This window comes from Mobula hypostoma, chromosome 18 (genome assembly GCF_963921235.1).
Source record: "Mobula hypostoma chromosome 18, sMobHyp1.1, whole genome shotgun sequence".
NCBI lineage: Eukaryota > Metazoa > Chordata > Chondrichthyes > Myliobatiformes > Myliobatidae > Mobula > Mobula hypostoma.
Genome location: NC_086114.1, coordinates 12,185,861 through 12,205,277, shown reverse-complemented (window position 1 = coordinate 12,205,277; position 19,417 = coordinate 12,185,861). Strand labels below are relative to the sequence as shown.

General features: G+C 38.9%; 1 protein-coding gene across 2 annotated transcripts in view; it reads right to left on the bottom strand.

Annotated features, from left to right (window-relative positions):
* Positions 1–19,417, bottom strand: part of scaper (S-phase cyclin A-associated protein in the ER) — a 364,073-nt gene that overhangs the window by 251,283 nt on the left and 93,373 nt on the right. For both annotated transcript variants that reach the window (XM_063070449.1, XM_063070450.1), the window contains exons 11-19: positions 17,564–17,654; positions 16,147–16,264; positions 15,885–15,996; positions 13,911–14,051; positions 11,727–11,882; positions 10,842–10,984; positions 9,534–9,615; positions 8,113–8,265; positions 7,403–7,510 (exon numbers count right to left, since the gene is read on the bottom strand). In XM_063070449.1, the coding sequence (XP_062926519.1) occupies positions 7,403–7,510; positions 8,113–8,265; positions 9,534–9,615; positions 10,842–10,984; positions 11,727–11,882; positions 13,911–14,051; positions 15,885–15,996; positions 16,147–16,264; positions 17,564–17,654 (1,104 nt within the window). The remainder of the gene's footprint in view (positions 1–7,402; positions 7,511–8,112; positions 8,266–9,533; positions 9,616–10,841; positions 10,985–11,726; positions 11,883–13,910; positions 14,052–15,884; positions 15,997–16,146; positions 16,265–17,563; positions 17,655–19,417) is intronic.

The window sequence follows — 19,417 nt, the reverse complement described above, 5'->3', positions numbered from 1 at the left end:
GACTGGTGCAGAGCCAACAACCTGTCTCTGAATGTAAACAAAACAAAAGAGATGGTTGTTGACTTCAGGAGAGCACGGAGCGACCACTCTCCACTGAACTTTGATGGCTCCTCCGTTGAGATCATTAAGAACACCAAATTTCTTAGTGTTCACCTGGCAGAGAATCTCACCTGGTCCCTCAACACCAGCTCCATAGCCAAGAAAACCAAGCAGCGTCTCTCCTTTCTGCGAAGGCTGAGGAAAGTCCATCTCCCACCCCCCATCCTCACCACGTTCTACAGAGGATGTATCGAGAGCATCCTGAGCAGCTGCATCACTGCCTGGTTCGGGAATTGCACAGTCTCGGATCGCAAGACCCTGCAGCAGATAGTGAGGCCAGCTGAGAAGATGATTGGGGTCTCTCTTCCCGCTATTACAGACACACGTTGCACCCGCAAAGCTAACAGTACTGTGAAGGACCCCATGCACCCCTCACACAAACTCTTCTTCCTCCTGCCATCTGGAAAAAGATACCGAAGCATTCGGGCTCTCACGACCGGACTGTGCAATAGTTTCTTCCCCAAGCCATCAGGCTCCTCAATACTCAGAGTCTAGACTGACATCTACATAATTTATTATTATATTGTAATTTGTCTTTTACTGTGCCTATTGTCTTGTTTATTAATTATTGTACTGCCCTGCACTGTTTTGTGCACTTTATGTAGTCCTGTGCAGGTCTGTAGTCTAGTGCAGTTTTTATGTTGTTTTACGTAGTCTAGTGTAGCCTTGTGCTGTCTCACATAGTCTAGTGTAGTTTTGTGTTGTTTCATGTAGCACCATGGTCCTGGAGGAATGTTGTTTCATTTTTACTGTGTACTGTACCAGCAGCTTATGGTCGAAATGACAATAAACTTGACTTGACTTGACTTGACATGCACCAGCTGCCCTACACTTCTTGTGGAGAGGGATTGCAGGTTTGAGAGATATTGCCTAAATAATGTCAGTGAGTAAGATGGATTCCATTGCTAGTGATGGAAACTTACACCTTTCACAAGATGCCACGAATTACAGAAATCAAGTATCTAAATTGTTGAGTCTTCTTTGTTGGCAGTTGTATATGGTCTGTTTCACCATGATACAGCAATAAGCATATCAGCACAAAGTTATAACACTGAATCTGTCGTTCTTCCATCCAGAGTTTAATAATTAGCAAAAGTTGGAACTATCTTTCCAATCAGCACATCGAAAAGTCAACCTTACTGCCACAATTCTCACTTCCCACTATCCACATAGCTTGACATTGTTTTGTTTCTCCCTGTGCCTTAAGGAAGGAACAAAAGATTTTCTAGCTTTCCTGTAAATTGATGGGCATTGGCTGCCATGCTCCACCAAATTCTGAATTCTGTTTCCTATTGTGAGTATGGGCACTCTGCCAAAGTGAGATATGGACTCACACCTCGTACACATACAGGCTTCACCACATTGCCAGCACAAAGAGACAATGATCTTTTATCTTCCCTGCTCACCATCCTGCTATCCATTGAAATTCCTCCACCATCATCCTGACTGACATTAACCTTTGGAACAAATCTAGGAATCTCTTCAGCTCTTAACATTCAACTTGCAGCCTAATAAAATAATTGGCTACTAAAAGCTTTGTAATATTGGCTAGCTAGCTGTTTGTTCACTCTTCATTCTCCTTTGTTTCATTCAGTCCCATAGAAAGAATTATTTAACTTTCCTTTCTAAAGCAAGAACATTACCAGCTATAGAATCAACATAGACAGATACAATTAAGAAACACACACAAAGTACTGGAGGAACTCAGTAAGATAAGCAGCATCTATGGAGGGGAATAAACAGTTGACATTTCAGGCTGAAACCTTTCATCAAGACTGGAAACAAAAGGGGATAGGAGCAGGAATAAGAAGGTAGGGAGAGGGGAAGGAGTACAAGCTGGCAGGAGATAGGTGAGACCAAGTGAGGGGGAAGGTGTGTGGGTGGAGGAGGAGGCTTGAAGTAAGAAACTGAGGGGACAGGTAGATGAGGTAAAGTACTGAAGAAGGAACCTAATAGGAAGGAGAGAGAACTAGAGAGTTTGAGATGCACATAAAACACTAGTTTAACAGTCTTAAGACAATGATTGACCACTTCTTTTTTATGCTGCTATATTTTTTGCAAGGATGCTAACCTAACTTTTCTATTTCCAGATTCTGACTTGCTACATTCCTCAAATTTTATCTTTATCTTATCGAGTACTGGCACAGATCTAGACCAGAAAATGTATTTAACAAGTTAGGATTTACGAGAGCTTTTGATTCTTTTTTTCAAAAGAGATGGAATTGTCCCTTGGAAAAATGTTCAATGTTTAATCACATCATTCTTGAAATGCTTTATTTCCAAGATCGCCAAATGCTAACATAATATAGTAAAAGAGAAACAAAGCTTACCATTAACATATGCAACAAAATTCAAATTGAAATGGAAAATCATTGACTAGATTGAAATACCGAATGTGTTATTCTACCATGAGTGATACATCTGATTCCAGACAATATGTTTTGATATATGATAGTAATTTAAGGCATTTGAATGGTTTTTGAGAATAATCGTCATTAAGCCAACTACTACAGCACTGGAGGAAACATTCGTAAAGTGCTTTGAACAGCTGGTTTTTGAACATTTTTCTGCAAGTTTCACAGCTATCAGCTTAAAGAGCTGTTCTGCAACGTAACAATCTGATACCATAAAATTAATGAAAGCTATTATAGAAAATTATCACCATCAATACCATGAAAGAACTAATAGTTATTTACTATGGTCATGTAGTATTCCACTGAATTTCTGTGTAGCATGACATACACTCAGTGGCCACTTTATTAGGCGCATGTTCATGGTCTTGGACTACTGTAGCCCATCCACTTCAAGGATCGACATGTTGAGCAATCAGAGATGCTTTTCTGCGCACCACCGTTGTGACGTGTGATTATATGAGCTACAGTTGCCTTCCTGTCAGCTTGAACCAGTCTGGGCATTCTCCTCTGACCTCTCTCATTAACAAGGTGCTTTCACCCACAGAGCTACCACTCACTGATTTTTTTTTGTTTTTCACACCATTAATGGTAATCTCTGTAAAGACTGTGAGTGAGAAAATCCCAGGAGATCAGCAGTTTCTGAGATACACAAACCAACCCGTCTGGCATGGTCAAAGTCACTTAGATCACATTTCTTCCCCATTCTGATGTTTGGTCTGAACAACTGAACATCTTAACCATGACTGCATGTTTTTATGCATTGAGTTACCGCCACATGATTGGATGATTAGATATTTGCATTAACAAGCAGATGTACAGCTGTACCTGAATATATATATGTTTGCAATGCCCTTCCTGCAACCTAATCCAGACTCCAGGGCTCAGTATATCTCCTTTTTGTAGAATAACTTGTTTAAAATCAACAAAATCAGAGAAGTCTTTAGAATTCCATGCTTGCTTTACGGACAGGACAAACCAAGTTTCATAAGTCTTATGCATTATGTATATAAAAATCATTATGCCTATGCCAACCCTAACAACCAACACTGAACATACCTGATTAAATAAATTACCAGTGAGTTTCTACTAAACGCACTCATTCAAGGCCTTTGAGGCTGTTAAAATTAGGTTGCTTCTTTTGGGACCAAGAATATTAATCGGCTATGTTTTTAAAATCCTTTAAATATATATACAAGAAAACCCATTTTAAAATATTAATAAATATGCATGACAAAAATATATAAGAAAATACATTAAAAATATTTTAAATGGTGACACAGCAGTTTTGGTAGCAGTTAGCGCAATTGCTTTACAGCAATTAAATATTTTAAATGGTGGCACAGCAGTTTTAGTAGCAGTTAGCGCAATTGCTTTACAGTCTTAGTGATCACTGATTGGGTTTTGATTTCCGTCACTGTAAGGAGTTTGTATGTTTGCACTGTGAATCCTTGGATTTCTTCTAGGTGCTCCGGTTTCTTTCCACATACCAAAAGTATACGGTTAGGTTTAGCACAATGTGTATAAAAAACATTCACCACCCCAACACCCCCCCCCCCCGGAAGTTATCATGTTTTACAACATTGAATCACAGTGGATTTAATTTGGCTGTTTTAGACACTGATCAACAGAAAAAGACCCTTTCGTGTCAAAGTGAAAACAGATCTCTACAAAGTGAGGTAAATAAATTACAAATTTAAAACACAAAATAATTGATTGCGTAAGTATTCACCCCCCCCCCCCGCTTTAATATGACATGCCAACTTATCACTGGTGCAGCCAATTGGTTTTAGAAGTCACACAATTAGTTAAATGGAGATCTGTTTTTGGAGACCTGTGTGCAGTCAAGGTGTTTTAATTGATTGTAATAAAAATACACCTGTATCTGGAAGGTCCGACTGCTGGTAAGCCAGTATTCTGGCAAAAATTACACCATGAAGACAAAAATAACACTCCAAGCAACTCCGCAAAAAGGTTATTGAAAAGTACTAGTCAGGAGATAGACACAAGAAAATTTCTAAGTTACTGAATGTCCCTTGGAGTACACTTAAGTCAATCATCAAGAAATGGGAAGAATATGGCACAGCTGTAAATCTGTCTAGAGCAGGCTGTCTTCAAAAACTGAGTGACCCTGTAAGAAGGGGACAAGTGAGGGAGGCCATCTAGAGACCTATTACAACTCTGGAAGTGTTACAATCTTCTGTGGCTGGGACAGGAGAGACTGCACATACAACAACTGTTGCCCAGGTGCTTCACCAGTCGCAGCTTTAGGGGAGAGAGGCAAAGAGAAAGCCATTGTTGAAAAAAATTTACATGAAATCTTGGCTAGAGTTTCCCAGAAGGCATGTGGGAGACTCTGAAGTCAGCTGGAAGCAAGTTCTATAGTCTGATGAAACCAAAATTGAGCTTTTTAGCCATCAGACTAAATGCTATGTTTGGCATAAGCCAAACACCGCACATCATCAACACACCATCCCTACCATGAAGCATGGTGGGGGCTGCATCATACTGTGGGGATGCTTCACTGCAGCAGACCCTGGAAGGCTTGTGAAGGTAAAGGGTAAAATGAATGCAGCAAAATGCAGGGAAATCCTGGAAGAAAACCTGAAGCAGTCTGCAAGAAAACTGTGACTTGGGAGACTATTTGCTTTCCAGCAAGACAATGACCCCAAGCATAAAGCCAAAGCTACACAGGAATGGCTTAAAAACAACAAAGTTAATGTCCTGGAGTGGCCAAGTCAGAGTCCATACCTCAATCCAATTGAGAATTTGTGGCTGGGGTTGAAAAGGGCTGTTCACTCACAATCCCCATGGAATCTGACAGAGCTTGAGCATTTTTGTATAGAAGAATGGGGAAAAATTGCAGGGTTCAGATGTGCAAAGCTGATAGAGATCTATCCACCCAGACTCAAGGCTGTAATTGCTGTCAAAGGTGCATCTTCTAAATACTGACTTGAAGTGGGTGAATACTTATGCAATCAATTATTTTGTGTTTTATATTTTTAACTAATTTAGATCACTTTGAAGAGATCTGTTTTCACTGACATGAAAGTCTTTTCTGTTGTTCAGTGTCAAAAAAGTCAAATTAAATCCACGGTGATTCAATGTTGTAAAACAATAAAACATGAAAACTTCTAAGGGGGGGGGCTGAATACTTTTTTATAGGCACTGTAAATTGCAGGAATGCTATGTGGGCCTCGGAAGCACGGCAGTATTTATGGATTGCCCCCAAGGTAACGCTTGGACTGTGCTGGTCATTGATGTTGCACTTCATTATAGGTTTCAGTATTTTGATGTACATGTGACAAATACAGCTAATCATAACCTTAAACCAACTAGTTCATATTAGTGAAACTAAAAAAAACAGTTCTATAAGGTTGCTTGGGAAAGAAATATTCTGATCAAAATCAAATTCAAGGAAGTGGATTAAACAATATTGATTAAATGGATAAGACACTGAATTTGTGGTAAACCCATTTTCATCTCTAATCATCACACTGCATCATTAAGAAAAAAAGAAATAACAAGAAAAGGCCTTTTTAGGCAGCTCTTCCACTCTAAGTTCATGAACGGTGAGCTGTTTCAGAACACTTTACCAACAAGTTTATGAAAATTATAAGGAAATAAAGCACCTCCATCCGTAATTTATGCTTCCATGGCTAATTGTATGTAGTCTAGAAACTCTATCCCAAGTTGTACAACTCAATTATCCTGGTTTGCGATTGCAAAGGAAGAGGTAGCAATCCTATTTAATTTCCACTGGATGGCAAAAGAACTAGCAAAAACATTTGACTACATTTGGATTCACCTTCCCCGTGCAGGGCAGTTTAGTACATTGTGAAGCCTAAATTAAATAAGTCTTAAGGTTGACAGTGTCCTAAAGATAGCTGAAACTCCAAACATGCATCAATAAACAGTAAGCTCTACTGTAAGCTAGTGTTCCGAAGTTCAAATATAAGAGGCATTAAATCCTAACTGAGCATTGCGGGGAATAACTTGCAGAAGCAATTTTAGAAGGTTTATAGTTCAGAAATGAAGTAGATAAAGCACTAAAAACAAAAGAGACGGTTATCAACTTCATGAAAGTCCACACCACACACTCCCCTCTTAACATTGATGGAGCAGCAGAGGAAACTGTGAGCACTTTCAAACTCCAGGGAGTGCACATCTTGCTCAAATTCTCATGGACCTAAAACACAACCCCTACAGTCAAGAAAGCTCACCAACACCTCTCCTTCATGAGCAGGCTGAAGAGAGCTGGTCTATGCACACAAAAACTCAGGAACTTTTATGTGTGTTGCTTGAAATTCCAGCATCTGCAGATTTCCTCATGTTTGACCTTCTACAAGTGTGCAGTTGAGAACATCCCAACATTTTGCATCACTGCGTGGTAAGGATATTGTTCTACAGTGGACAGAGGGCTCTTCAACAGGTACTTAAGACTGCCTAATGCATCAGCAGCACAAGCCTACCCAACATCAAGGACAGACATACAGAAAGATGTCTGATAAAAGGCCAGCAATCCCACCCACCCTGTACATGAACTGTTTGTCCTACTCCCATCAGGGAAGAGGCTAATTAGCTCCACGCCAGGACCACCAGACTCAAAAACAGTTATTTACCCTGAGCTGTCAGCTGATCAACACCTCCATCCATTAACCCACCATTGCTACTTTATCATTTTCTGTCAGAGTGACATTATGTACAGATATTCCTGTAACTAGCATCACATTATGTTCATTATGTTTGCGATTTTTTAAAAATGCTGTATCGGGTCTGGAGCAACAACCATTTCACTCTCCTTTACACTTGTGCAGTGAAGAATGGCAATAAACATTCTTAAATCTTAAATTTACAGAATGTTCAGAGAAACAATTTATTTGTAAACTTACCACTTCTTCATCTGACAGCTCTCGACCCTGGATGCTACTGTTCTCTCGTACTGCTTGCTGGTGTTTTCTTCCCTTAATGTGACTGAAGAGATAGACCTCTGAAGTGATCTTAGGAAAAGAAAGTGAGAATATTTAAAGCTCTCTGACTCCTGAGTTCCCTTCAGTTATGACAGGAATAGAGTCTTCACAAAGGTAACTATTATTGTTCTGAAAAATAGCCAATTCATCACCCTTGCAAACATTTCTCCACCTTACACCTATGGCATATTTGCCAGTTGTAGAGAAACAGAAAAGCAAATTAAGTCCAAGAGTTTATAATTTCTATCATTAACTTGTCCTTTATCATTTCTCAGTACTTCCTGTCTATAAACTGTCTCTTAATCCATTCAAAGTACCTTTTTTTAGGTAACTTATTCAAAAACTCTACTAGCAGGTACTAGTCAATAATTTTATTCAATTTTTTATTCTTTGTTAAATCTTATAGCACTTGTCAACTTCAGCACAATGAGCAAAATCTCAATTTTCTTGATTTCTTACAAACTTTGAAGTTTCTATTCTATTTTCCTAATCTCTCATTTTACATATAGCAAACAAGATAGAAGTTTTTAGAGTTCCTAAGCATCATCTACCAGTCAGAGAGAATTCATATTTACAGTATTTCTTTATGCAGCATTTAAAAATTAGAAACAAAAGCAACTATTTGAACCTACCAACACATTGCATAAGGAACAGTGTTTTTTCCGTTCATAGGGAATAAGCTTAGGAGCATAGTCAGTGTTGGCATGCCTCCCACTGCTAAGTTCGGCCGCCTTTTCTTTTCGCTGTTCTATCTGCTCCATGTGCCTCCGACTGCTTTCGTCATGCTGGATAAAAGACAAAACAGGTTTCATTTTTTATTTACTGGCTACACTGATTAATCTGTGTGTACAAATTCTCATCTGCACCAATACCATCTCAGAAGCACTGTATAAAATTCATCCAAAGGGTCATACAGCATGAAAACTGACCTCTAGCCAATCACACCTTTACTAACTATTCTGTCCATTTACACTAATCACATTTTCTCACATTTGGTCTGTATTCTTCTATTCAAGTACAAGTCTAAATGGATTTGAAACATTGAGATTGGATTGGATTCCATCACATCCTCTGAAAGCAAATTCCAGAAATCAACCTCTCTGTATGAAGATCTTCAGGTGGCCACCCATTTCACTTCTACTTCCCATTCCCATTCTGACATGCCTCCTCTTCTGCCATGATGAGGCCACACTCAGGTTGGAGGAGCAATACCTTGTACTCTGTCTGGGCAGCCTCCAACCCAATGGCATGAACATTGATCTCTCGAATTTCCGGTAATTGCCTCTCCGCTTCACCATTCCCATTCCACACTCTCACCTCATCTCCATCACCTCTCTCTGGTGCTCCCTTTCTTCCATAGTCTTCTACCGTCTCCTATCAGATTCCCCGTTCTCCAGCCCTATATCTCTTTCACCCATCAGCTTCCTAGCTCTTTAATTCACCCTTCCCCCTTCTCCTGGTTTCACCTATCACAGACCATCTTGTACTTCTTCCTCCCCTTCCCTACCTTCTTGCTCTAACTTCTCATCTTTTTTTTCTGACCCGATGAATGGCCTCGGCCCAAAACATCGACTGTTTCCATTGATGCTGCCTGGTCTGCCGAGTTTCTAAAGTATTTTTTTTGTTGTGGTAGTTGGATCTTTCTTAATTACTCTATTTGGAAAAATAATCTGCATGTCTGCTCTACCAGGAGATTCCCAAATTTACTTCAAAATTCCAAAAGAGTAAACAAAAACTGTGAAAACAAAATTAATTGTATACATGCGCAGATTGTTTGAGTGGCATTCTTAAAAACAAATTAATTAAGGTTGCACAGAGCTTTTAGCTTAATGTAAGTATTGGTCATCTTTCTTGCATATTAAGGCAAATTGAATCTGGACCAGCAATTACAATGATACTACATAGTGTATATCCATTTTCAAGATTGGCTGTGAGAAACCAGTCCCAAATCTTTAAGAATCCTAAATCCCAGGTGATTGCAAACAAGAGCTATAATGTTGCAAACTTGTATTGACTGATGAAGATCAACAATGAATGCTCCATGGCATCATACCTTCAGCTGTATTTTTTTCTGCAGTTCCTCCATAGCTTCTTGCTGTGCTGCACTAAGCGCAGCTAGTCTCTCCTCTCGTTCCCTGCAATCATTAGGAAATGAACATGGAAGAAAGGTTGTAGGATGTATTCCTGAATGTGTTTTCTAATTTCTATTTTAGGAAAATGAGAGAAGGCTATAGATTCAGAGAAGCCTAGATTGAAGAAAGTTACAAAAAATAGAAAGTCTTATTCTTACCTGGTCATCCTAAATACTCTTTGAAAATAAGTATGTGGGACTACATTGTTTCCAAGTATTGAATACTTGTACATATACTTAATATTTAAATATGGAATGTGTTTATTGCTACTTTTGCATGAATCTAGGAATGTAAACTTTTAAATATTTTCATGATAGTCCTATGGTCAAAAGCATGGTAGACAGCAATCATATCATAGAGCAATAAAGCATAGATGCAGGCCCTTGAGACCATGCTGACTACAGTGCCCACCCAATTGTACCAACTTCCTGGGTTTGGCCCATATATCTCTAAGCTCTGACCCTAGATGTACACATCTAAGTGCTTCATAAATAATACTACTGTACCTGCCTCAACTACTTCCTCTGGCAGCTTGCTCCACAAACTCATTATTCTCTGTGTGAAAACTTTGCCCCTCAGCTCCCTCTTAAGTATTTCTCCTCTCACCCTAAACCTATGCCCCTGAATTTTGGACTCCCAAACCTGGGGAAAGGACTATAGCAATCCACCTTATCCATGCCTCTCATAATTTTAAACATTTCTATAAAGTTGCCCTTCATTTGCCTACATTCCAAAGAATAAAGACCAATCACTCCCAACAATTCACACCCTCTAGAACTGTAAATCTTTTCTGCACTCTTTCCAGTTTAAACACATCTTTCCTATACCAGAATGACCATAATTACACAAAGTACTTCTAGTCTGGCCTCACCAACAACTTATACAACAGCAACAAAATGTCCCAATTACTACACTCATTGCCCTGAATGATGAAAGCCAGCATGCTAAACATCATTTTCACCATCCTGTCTACCAGTAACTTTCAAAATACTACATCAAAACAGCATCATGACTAAACCCGCCTCATCAACCACAACTTAAAGCAATTAGTTTGGAAAATGGTAGCATGGATTATCTGTTCCCCGATCCCGAGGAGAGGGAGAAACCTTTCTTTTGACCCATGTGCTGTTGCCAGCAAGGATAACTTACTCACATTTGGGGTGTTTTGGTTCGGATCACTTCATCTTAAACTTATTAGCCTTTGGGATCAGCACATGAAGTTTGCAAACCTGGCTCTTTCACGAGCAGCATCTTCCCTTGCTCTCTCTTTCTCTTGTCGCTGTTGTTCAATTCGAGCCTCCTGTTCTCTTCGTTTCAACAATAACTCCTCCACACGAGCTTGACGCTCTGCCTCCAGTGCTCGCTTACGCTCCTGCAGTGAAGCACATTTTGTTTTCCAAATCTTAATCTCATCATCTCAAGCAGCAAGATAAAAGTAACAAGTCATTTGTGTAACAAATTTTGAATATTTTTCTGATTTCACATTATCCAGGACATTCCACAATGCTATCTGCCTTCAGCATTAACCTCAAACTGTAGGTAGTGTCTGTTCAAACTGGAGTTCAACGCAATCTTCTCACCAGAGGTATCATTCAATAAAGGATCAATTTTGCCATTGGCAACCTGGAGTTGCTCATCAGTTTTTGCACTGCACTTACTTGATCAAGAGAGCAAACACTGAAACTGGCGATTTCTTGAGCTAAGCCAAGACAGAAGTAATAAAAGCTATAGGTAATTAGTTCAATCTTGCCTTAATATTTCAATTTAAAGGCCTGGATCAGATATTTCTAGTAAGATTACAGAAGATTTCTTTACATTTGATATACATGAGATTAGTAAGAGTGAAATGAAAATAAAGTCCATGGCACATGATGATTGATACCAATTATACAAAGCTACAAAGGGACAAATTTGGGACATTGTGACTGAACAAAATTTGTTGAAAACGCTTAAGAGCTTCAGTTAATACCTTTCAAGTACAATTACTATTGTCATATATTCTCTACAAAGTATGTGTTTTAATACTTGTTTTCTCTCAGGAGTAGAGTAATATGGGAGCTTTAATTTCCATCTGAACAGAGACCCACAATGTCTCATTCAGATGTCAGCATCACCTGCACAGCCTCATCACGTGCTTGCTTCTCTTCTTGACGACGATGTCTTTCTTCTTGCAATTCATTCAGCCGCTGTTCATACTCTTTTAGTTTTGCAAGCACATCGTGACGTTTGTTTTGTGCTTCCAATGTGTTGATGAAAGCGATTTCATTAACCTAAGAGAGAGAAAAAAAACAAGAATCGGTTACCATTAGTTACAAAAATCAGAAAGGTATTTGTAAACCCAACAGCTCACTATTCTAAAACAGGCTACTCATGTATTCCCCTCAAGGAATGTTAAGATGTACCAGAGGCCAGGTTTAATTCCACGTTTATGCTGTCTGCTGACAAAACTGTGTTACAGAGTTAAGTCACTGAAAAACACACACAAAATGGTGGAGGAACTCGGCAGGCCAGGCAGATCTATGGAAAAAAGTACAGTCAGTGCTTCAGGTCGAAACCCTTTGGCAAGACTGACCGAAACGTCGACTGTACTTTTTTCTATAGATGCTGCCTGGCCTGCTGAGTTCCTCCAGCATTTTGCATGTGCTGCTCAGATCTCCAGCATCTGCAGATTTTCTCTTGTAATTAACTGAGGAAGCTCACTTGCATCATTAACAAATGCCCCCACTTATCAGGACATCTACTGATGAAAATAGTTATAAAGCTGGACTGTTATACTCAGAAAGATTGAATAATTAAATACAACTCTGTGCATGGGTTCAAACAAAGAAGGAACATTTGCATAAGACAGCAGAAGGGTATTAATGTCCAAGGAACAAGAAAATAATAACAGCATGAAGATGGAATAATTAGACAAAAAGAAATAAAGCTAGTTTGCAAGTTTGATAAAGATATTTTGGAACTGATAGGGTGTCTAACAATTCTTTATCAGATTTATCCATGTAATAGGCATTTTTGTAATTGCAAAGGGTGGGAAGTGTAAAGCAAGAGTGAATTAAAATAAAACCACATCTTGTCCCTTAAAACAGAGCTAATACTTAACAAGTGCACTACCTCAATGCACTGTTGTAACAAATTGATCTGTATGTGTGGTACGCAAGAGAAGCTTTTCACCGTACCTTTGTGACAATAAAAGAACAATTTACAAACCACATTTAAATCTAACTGAAAAATCAAATATATTTAACGGCTATTGTGCATTGGGCCACTTAAATAAGGAATGAGTCAAACCTACCTATCAGCTACATCATCTCTGTAATCACTCTCATGTGACTGCATTAAGGATTTGGTACAGCAACCATTTACTATATAGGTGCAGGCAAATTACTGGAATTCAAAAGATGTTTTCTTATTGTTGCTTTCAGCTGTGTCCAGTAACTATACCCAATAATTATCAAATGATATAGCACAGATACAGCTATTAAGCTCTACGCCATTATGGGCCAACTATGTTGGTGCTGGAATGTAACAACATACACAGTCAGCCCCTAACAGGGTGTGTTGGTTGTTAGCATAAATGCCACATGTCACAATTCTAGGATTCAATGTACACATGACAAATAAACTTGAATTTGAATAATGAATCAGTAATGGTCAGCAGTAACCCCCTGTGTTTGCAGTGACAATATTTTGGTTACCTAAATTAGCTGATTAGTTAACTAATATCACTCTATAATTGAATTTGACCACAAAGTATCACACGTCAGGAACAGAGATGCATAAGTGAGATGTGAACCTAGACCAAGATTCAGGGTTCAAGCATGCCCCAGAAACAAAGCACCTGCACATACACACACTCCCTGTTCACGTTTACTGTGAGGTGACATTTCAGGACATTTTATTATGTATGAACAACAGATGATCTCTCTCACATATTTTCTTTTTTGGATATTGGACAGTATTTATAAAATCAATACACTCCTTTAATTTGGGCATTCTAAGCAATCACTCAAAAAAGCAAACCACCAACCAAGCCAATGTGTTGTCTCTACATCCACCTGGTCAACACAACAGGAAACTCAACAATATTCATGGATCACTGTTCATGGACCCCAAAGATACAAAGGTAATTCAGAATTCGCACAAGAATAATGACCATTTAACATTTCTATTCAATTCAATTCAGTATTTTTACAGTTACAACCGAATATGTTCCCATTCGTCAAATGGCACAAACACTGCTGACCACTGCTCAGCGATTCACAAATTTACTAGATAATATCTCAAGAATGATACTGGACCTTGGCTTCTTCCTCCTGTGCTTTTTTCACAATGGCCTGTAGTTGCACCTCTCGTTTAAGTTCAGCATGAAGCAATTTCTCCTCCATCATTTTCCTCCTCTGTTCCAACAGCTCTTCCTTCCATTTCCGCACTTCCTTCTCCTAAAGATGATCAGGGTAGGTTAGGCAGTTCTATAACTTCACAAGCATCTGTTTTCACTTGCGTTTAACGCAGTAAAATCTAAACTTGTCCTCCACTTTCCTACAGACATATCAAGCATTAACTCCCAGCACTGGTGCCAAGCAAAACTCTTTGTAGCAAACCTAGTTAAATCCAAATATGATGTGTTTGGACCTGCCACAGCAGCAAAAGTGAAACTACAGCATTTCTTCTGGGATTGAATATTTTATTTTAACTATTCTCCTTAAATGTGAAATTGAAAGGACAAAAATATGGTGCTAAAAGAACAAAAAATGAACTCCTGCTGCCATTATCCATGATGCTGAAGGATGCTCTATACCAGCTATATTTTCCCTCTATAGATGCTGCCCAACTTGCTGAGTTCCTCCAGCATTTTGTGCGTACTGCTCTAGATTTCCAATGTCTGCAGAATCTCTTGTATTTACACATTCTAAATACTATTAGCTGTTGTGGGCTTCTTACCCATATATGAATATACTAATTATAGTAGGAAGGTAACAAAGGTTCATCAGATTGAAGCAAAAACTGCCAGTGGATCTCAACAGTCAAGCAGCATCTGTTTTGTGGGGGGAGTGGGGGGAGAGCAACTGTCGACGTTCTGGGTGCAGGATCTCAAACTGAAACGACAACTTTTTCTCTACACCACCCTTCCAACATGTGTGTTAAATTCCTCCAGCAGTATGTTTTTTGCTCCAGATTCCAGCAATTGCAATTCATTTAACTGATTTCTAAGATGGGCAACACTGTTGTATGTGAGAAATTGCATTTACTTGGATCGGCCTGTATTCACTAAAGGTTAAAAGAAAGAAATATTCAATTCTTACACAACTCAACATGCCTGATACAGGAAGGATATTTTCACTGGCTGGGAGATCTAGAACTAGGGTTCACAGTTACAGGATGTGGTGCACAATATTTATTACTGAGACATACCGAAATTTCTACACTCAGCAGGTGATGAACCTGTGGAATTCTCTAACACAGAAACAATGGAGACTATGGCCCTAAATATATTTTAGAGAAAGAAATATTTTTAAACACTAAAGATATGGGAAGGGAACAAGAACATGATATTGAAACATAGGATCAATTTATAGTGAATGATGGAATAGGCTATTCCTACTCTTGTATTTATATATTTGCAAGCACTAAGCACCCTTTGGAAGGGGATATTACTGAAAGTCAGAGGTTTCTTCTACTCTGACCTACCCATCTCTGCATAATTATCAGAGGACAATTCCAACATTTTGAGTGTGACAAGCACAGTACCTGCTTTATTTGGGAGTCATCAAGTGGTTTCTCTGAATTGAAATGGAAATTTGGTATAAATAGATGCAGTTTTGCTTTGTTCCATTCATGTATCTGAATCTATCTGAAAGGTTGCAGCAACTTATATAACATAGGGGGTGGCTTTGTAGTATAGGAGTTAGTGTAATGCTTTACAGTTCCAGCAAACGAGTTCAATCCTGCTGTTTTCTGTAAGAAGTTTGTAATATTCTTCCTGTGATGGTGTGGGGTTCCTCCGGATGCTCCGGTTTCCTGCCACGTTCCAAAGGTGCACGGGTTAATAGGCTAATTGGTTGCATGGGTATAATGGTGCAGACACATTGGTCCGAAGGGCCTGTTATTGAGCTGTATCTCTAAATATGATAAACATATAGACGAAACATTCAGCTTTTTCCAATCTGGGCTCCATACATAAAACAGACAAGAGATTAGAATATAATCCATTATGCCACACACTTCCAACAAATACATTTCTCCAAGGTCAGATTTTAAACCATTCTACTTACTCGCTCTAACAACTTCTGTAATTTCAGTGTTTGCTCCTCTCTTAATTTTTCACGGAGTTGTTGAGCTTTTAACTGCTTTTCCTCATGTTTCTTTTTTGATTCAGCAATTGTCCTGGCAGTAAGAAATTTGAAATGCCACGTTAAAGTTCCTTGCAAATAAAATCCAGGAGTTGGTTTACTCTGCAAATGACAACCACAAGTACAAAATTACAACTTATTGCAAATTCTGTGTTATGGTAAATAAGTTAGCAATTTTAATCACATTTTCCGTGATGGCGAGGAAAGCTTCTCATGCATCTGGATGGCATGTCCTGGTGGTCGCGCTGGTTCTTCCTCTACAATATCTCCCCACGATGTGCTCTGGCGCCATGGTTCGCGTGCTAAGTACAAAATAAAAAAAAATTCTTCATGTAGAAAATTTATCTGTTAAGTTGTTGATGAAACATTAATGTGTCCTTTCATTTCGTTTGCTGCACCCAGTGCATCTCCTGTGGTTCTATGGGAGGTTGCAAAGAAAAGGGAAATGAATGCTGTTGGAGACAGCAGAGTAAACCAGAGAATCAAAAAGAGAATAGTTCCTTCTGAATACTGACGGAGGGGAATGGAAGAGTTGTGTGATGATGGTATCTCATCGAAAGCAGAAGAAATTACAGAGCAACTAAAATTTTGCATTTCCTGAAATGTACCTTTATTCAATTTTGAGAGAGGGTCAGAACCATATCAAGACCCAAATAGGTACAAAATCTATGCTCAATTCAAATTTTTAAAAATCAGCAATTTTTTTTTTTACTTAACAGATTTAAAATAAAGTTCTTAAAAGAAAGATGCAATTCACATTACTCCGTGCTCACCAGCTGAACCTGCTCACAGGAACACAAGCCCATCTGGCTATTTTGAGCATTTATCAGACCCAGTTGTAGTAAATTCAATGAAAACTGAGCAAATACTATCTTTTTTTTTGTAACCATATTACAAACCAACAAGAGGAATTTGGAATATTGATTGCCAAAAATGTTTGGATTAAAAAGTTTATACCCCATACTACAATTCTAGAACATAGAACAATACAGGTCTTTTGGCCCACGATATTGTGTTGCCCTTTTAACATACTCCAAGGTCAATGTAACTCTTCCCTCCTACATAGCTCTCCATTTTTCCTTCCTCCATGTGCCTATCTAAGAGTCTCTTAAATCGCCCTAATGCCTCTAACACCACCCCGGCACATTTTACACTCTAAAAACCTACCTCTGACATCCTTCCTATACTTTCCTCCAATCACTTTTAAATTATGCCCTTGAGTTTTAGCCATTGCTGCCCTTGGAAAAAGGTGCTGGCTGCCCATTCTACCTATGACTCTTACCATCTTAGGTACCCCTAACACGTCACCTCTGATCCTCCTTTGTTCCAAAAAGAAAACCCTAGCTCACTAAACCTTTCCCCACAAGACATGTTCTCTAATCCAGAACATTGTGGTAAATCTCCTCAGAACCCTCTCTAAGGGTTCCATAATTAGGTGGCCAGAACTAAACCCAATTCTCCCAAGTGTGGGCTAACCAGCATTTTACAGAGCCTCAACACCACCTTGCAGAGGACAAGATGGCTATATTTGTGGGAAGTCCTTGTGAAACTCGCATTCAGTCTAAGTACAAACACATTTGACAAAGTTATGAAGCACATACCATCATATTCTGCCAATACATCATTCCAGTCCAGATTTTGGGATTGTGAGGACAGACCACAGAGAGATAAGGTGCCACTGCTCATGCTGGCCTACAAAAACAATGATTTGATGCATACTTTGGCAACTTTGAAACACAAAAATTAGTTTGTAACAAAATAAGCTGAAATACCTGTGAGTGCAATGAGGACGCACCAACATAACATTTAATATTTCAGCGTGAACATACAACCCTCAAAATAACTCGTCTGTAGTACATTCCTCTTCAAAACATACAATAAAGCTTTAAAATATTTTATGAATCTAAATTAAAATATATCACACATCTATCAAATGGGCATGGAAGGATGCTTCTTAAGTAAATGTTACTTACACAAATATACATAGGTAAGCAAATCACAGAAAGGTGCAGGAGCAATAAGGTTACAGTAGTGGGTTATTTTAACTTTCCCAGCTTTGACTGGGTTTGCCCTAGAGTAAGGGACTTGGATGGGGCAGAATTTGTTAAGTGTGTCCAAGAGGCTTTTGGGAGAATGTACAGATTGTGCTCTTAGAGACAGGGTATTACTTGACCTTATTTCAGAAAATTAAACTGGGCAGTTGGTGGAATAGCCGTTGGGACAATACAGTCATTGGGAATAGTCAACATAATTCTGTAAGCTTCAAGACTTCAACATTCTTAGGGCGCAGACAGATGTAGACAAGTTCCGAGCTGAATGCACCCCGTTTGTATTCAACAAGAAGACGCGGAAGATAGTGAGTTCAGGAAGGGTCACCTTGATCATCTGGAGCACGCCAGCATTAAGATGATGTAGGTGTTAGATGTCATGTAACGTGCAGGGATTGATAAGTTTCTAATACCAGATGTGATTTATCAGGTCGCTGTAGGAAGCAGAGGAGATGGTGGGAGCTAATGGAGATGTTTGTATAATTGTAAACCACAAATGAGGTACCAGAAAAGAGGATAACTATTGCTGTTCCTTTATTTACAAACAGCTAGAAAGGCAAGCCATGTAACTATAGGCCAGTGAGTATTCCATAAGTGGTAGGCAAATAACAAGCAGAAAAATTTTAAGTGATAGGATTTATATACATTTAGAAAGGCAGAGGCTGATTAGTGATAGTCAACATTGCTTCATACAAGGAAAATCTGGTCTCACTAATCTCACTTAGTTTTTTTTGAGGATGGAACACACGATGGCAGGCAATGTCTATATAGACTTTAGTAAGCTATTTGACAAGTTCCCATGTGATAGAATACGTCAAGAAAGTTAAGGCATATGGGATCTGAGGCAAATTGACAAATTGGATCCAGTGTTTTCACAGTGATAATAAGCAGAGGGTAGTAGTGGAAGGATGCTTCTCTGATTTGAAGTCTGTGTCCAGTGGTGTACTACAGGGATCAGTGCTGGGATCTTTGCTGCTTGTGATTGATATTAATGCTTTGGATGTAAATTGAGGAAATATGATTAGTAAGCTTGTGGATAACAAGAAAATGGAAGTACTGTGGATACTGAGGATCAAACGGAAAGCTGGGCTGAGTGTTGGCCATGGAATTTAACCCCAGTAATTGCAATATGAGGTACTTTAAATGTCAAATAGGGATAGGGACATATACTGTAAATGGTCGGGTGCTATTTTTCTGAAGGATTATGGAAACTGGAAAAATAATCTATTGATATGGAAAAGGTATGGCAATATGGGGGGAAAAGATGAGGTACGAAGGTAAGCTAGCCAAGAATATAAAGGAGGATAGTAAAAGCTTCTTTAGGTATGTGAAGAGGAAAAAATTAGTTAAGACCAAAGTTAGGCCCTTGAAGACAGAAACAGGTGAAATTATTATGGGGAACAAGGA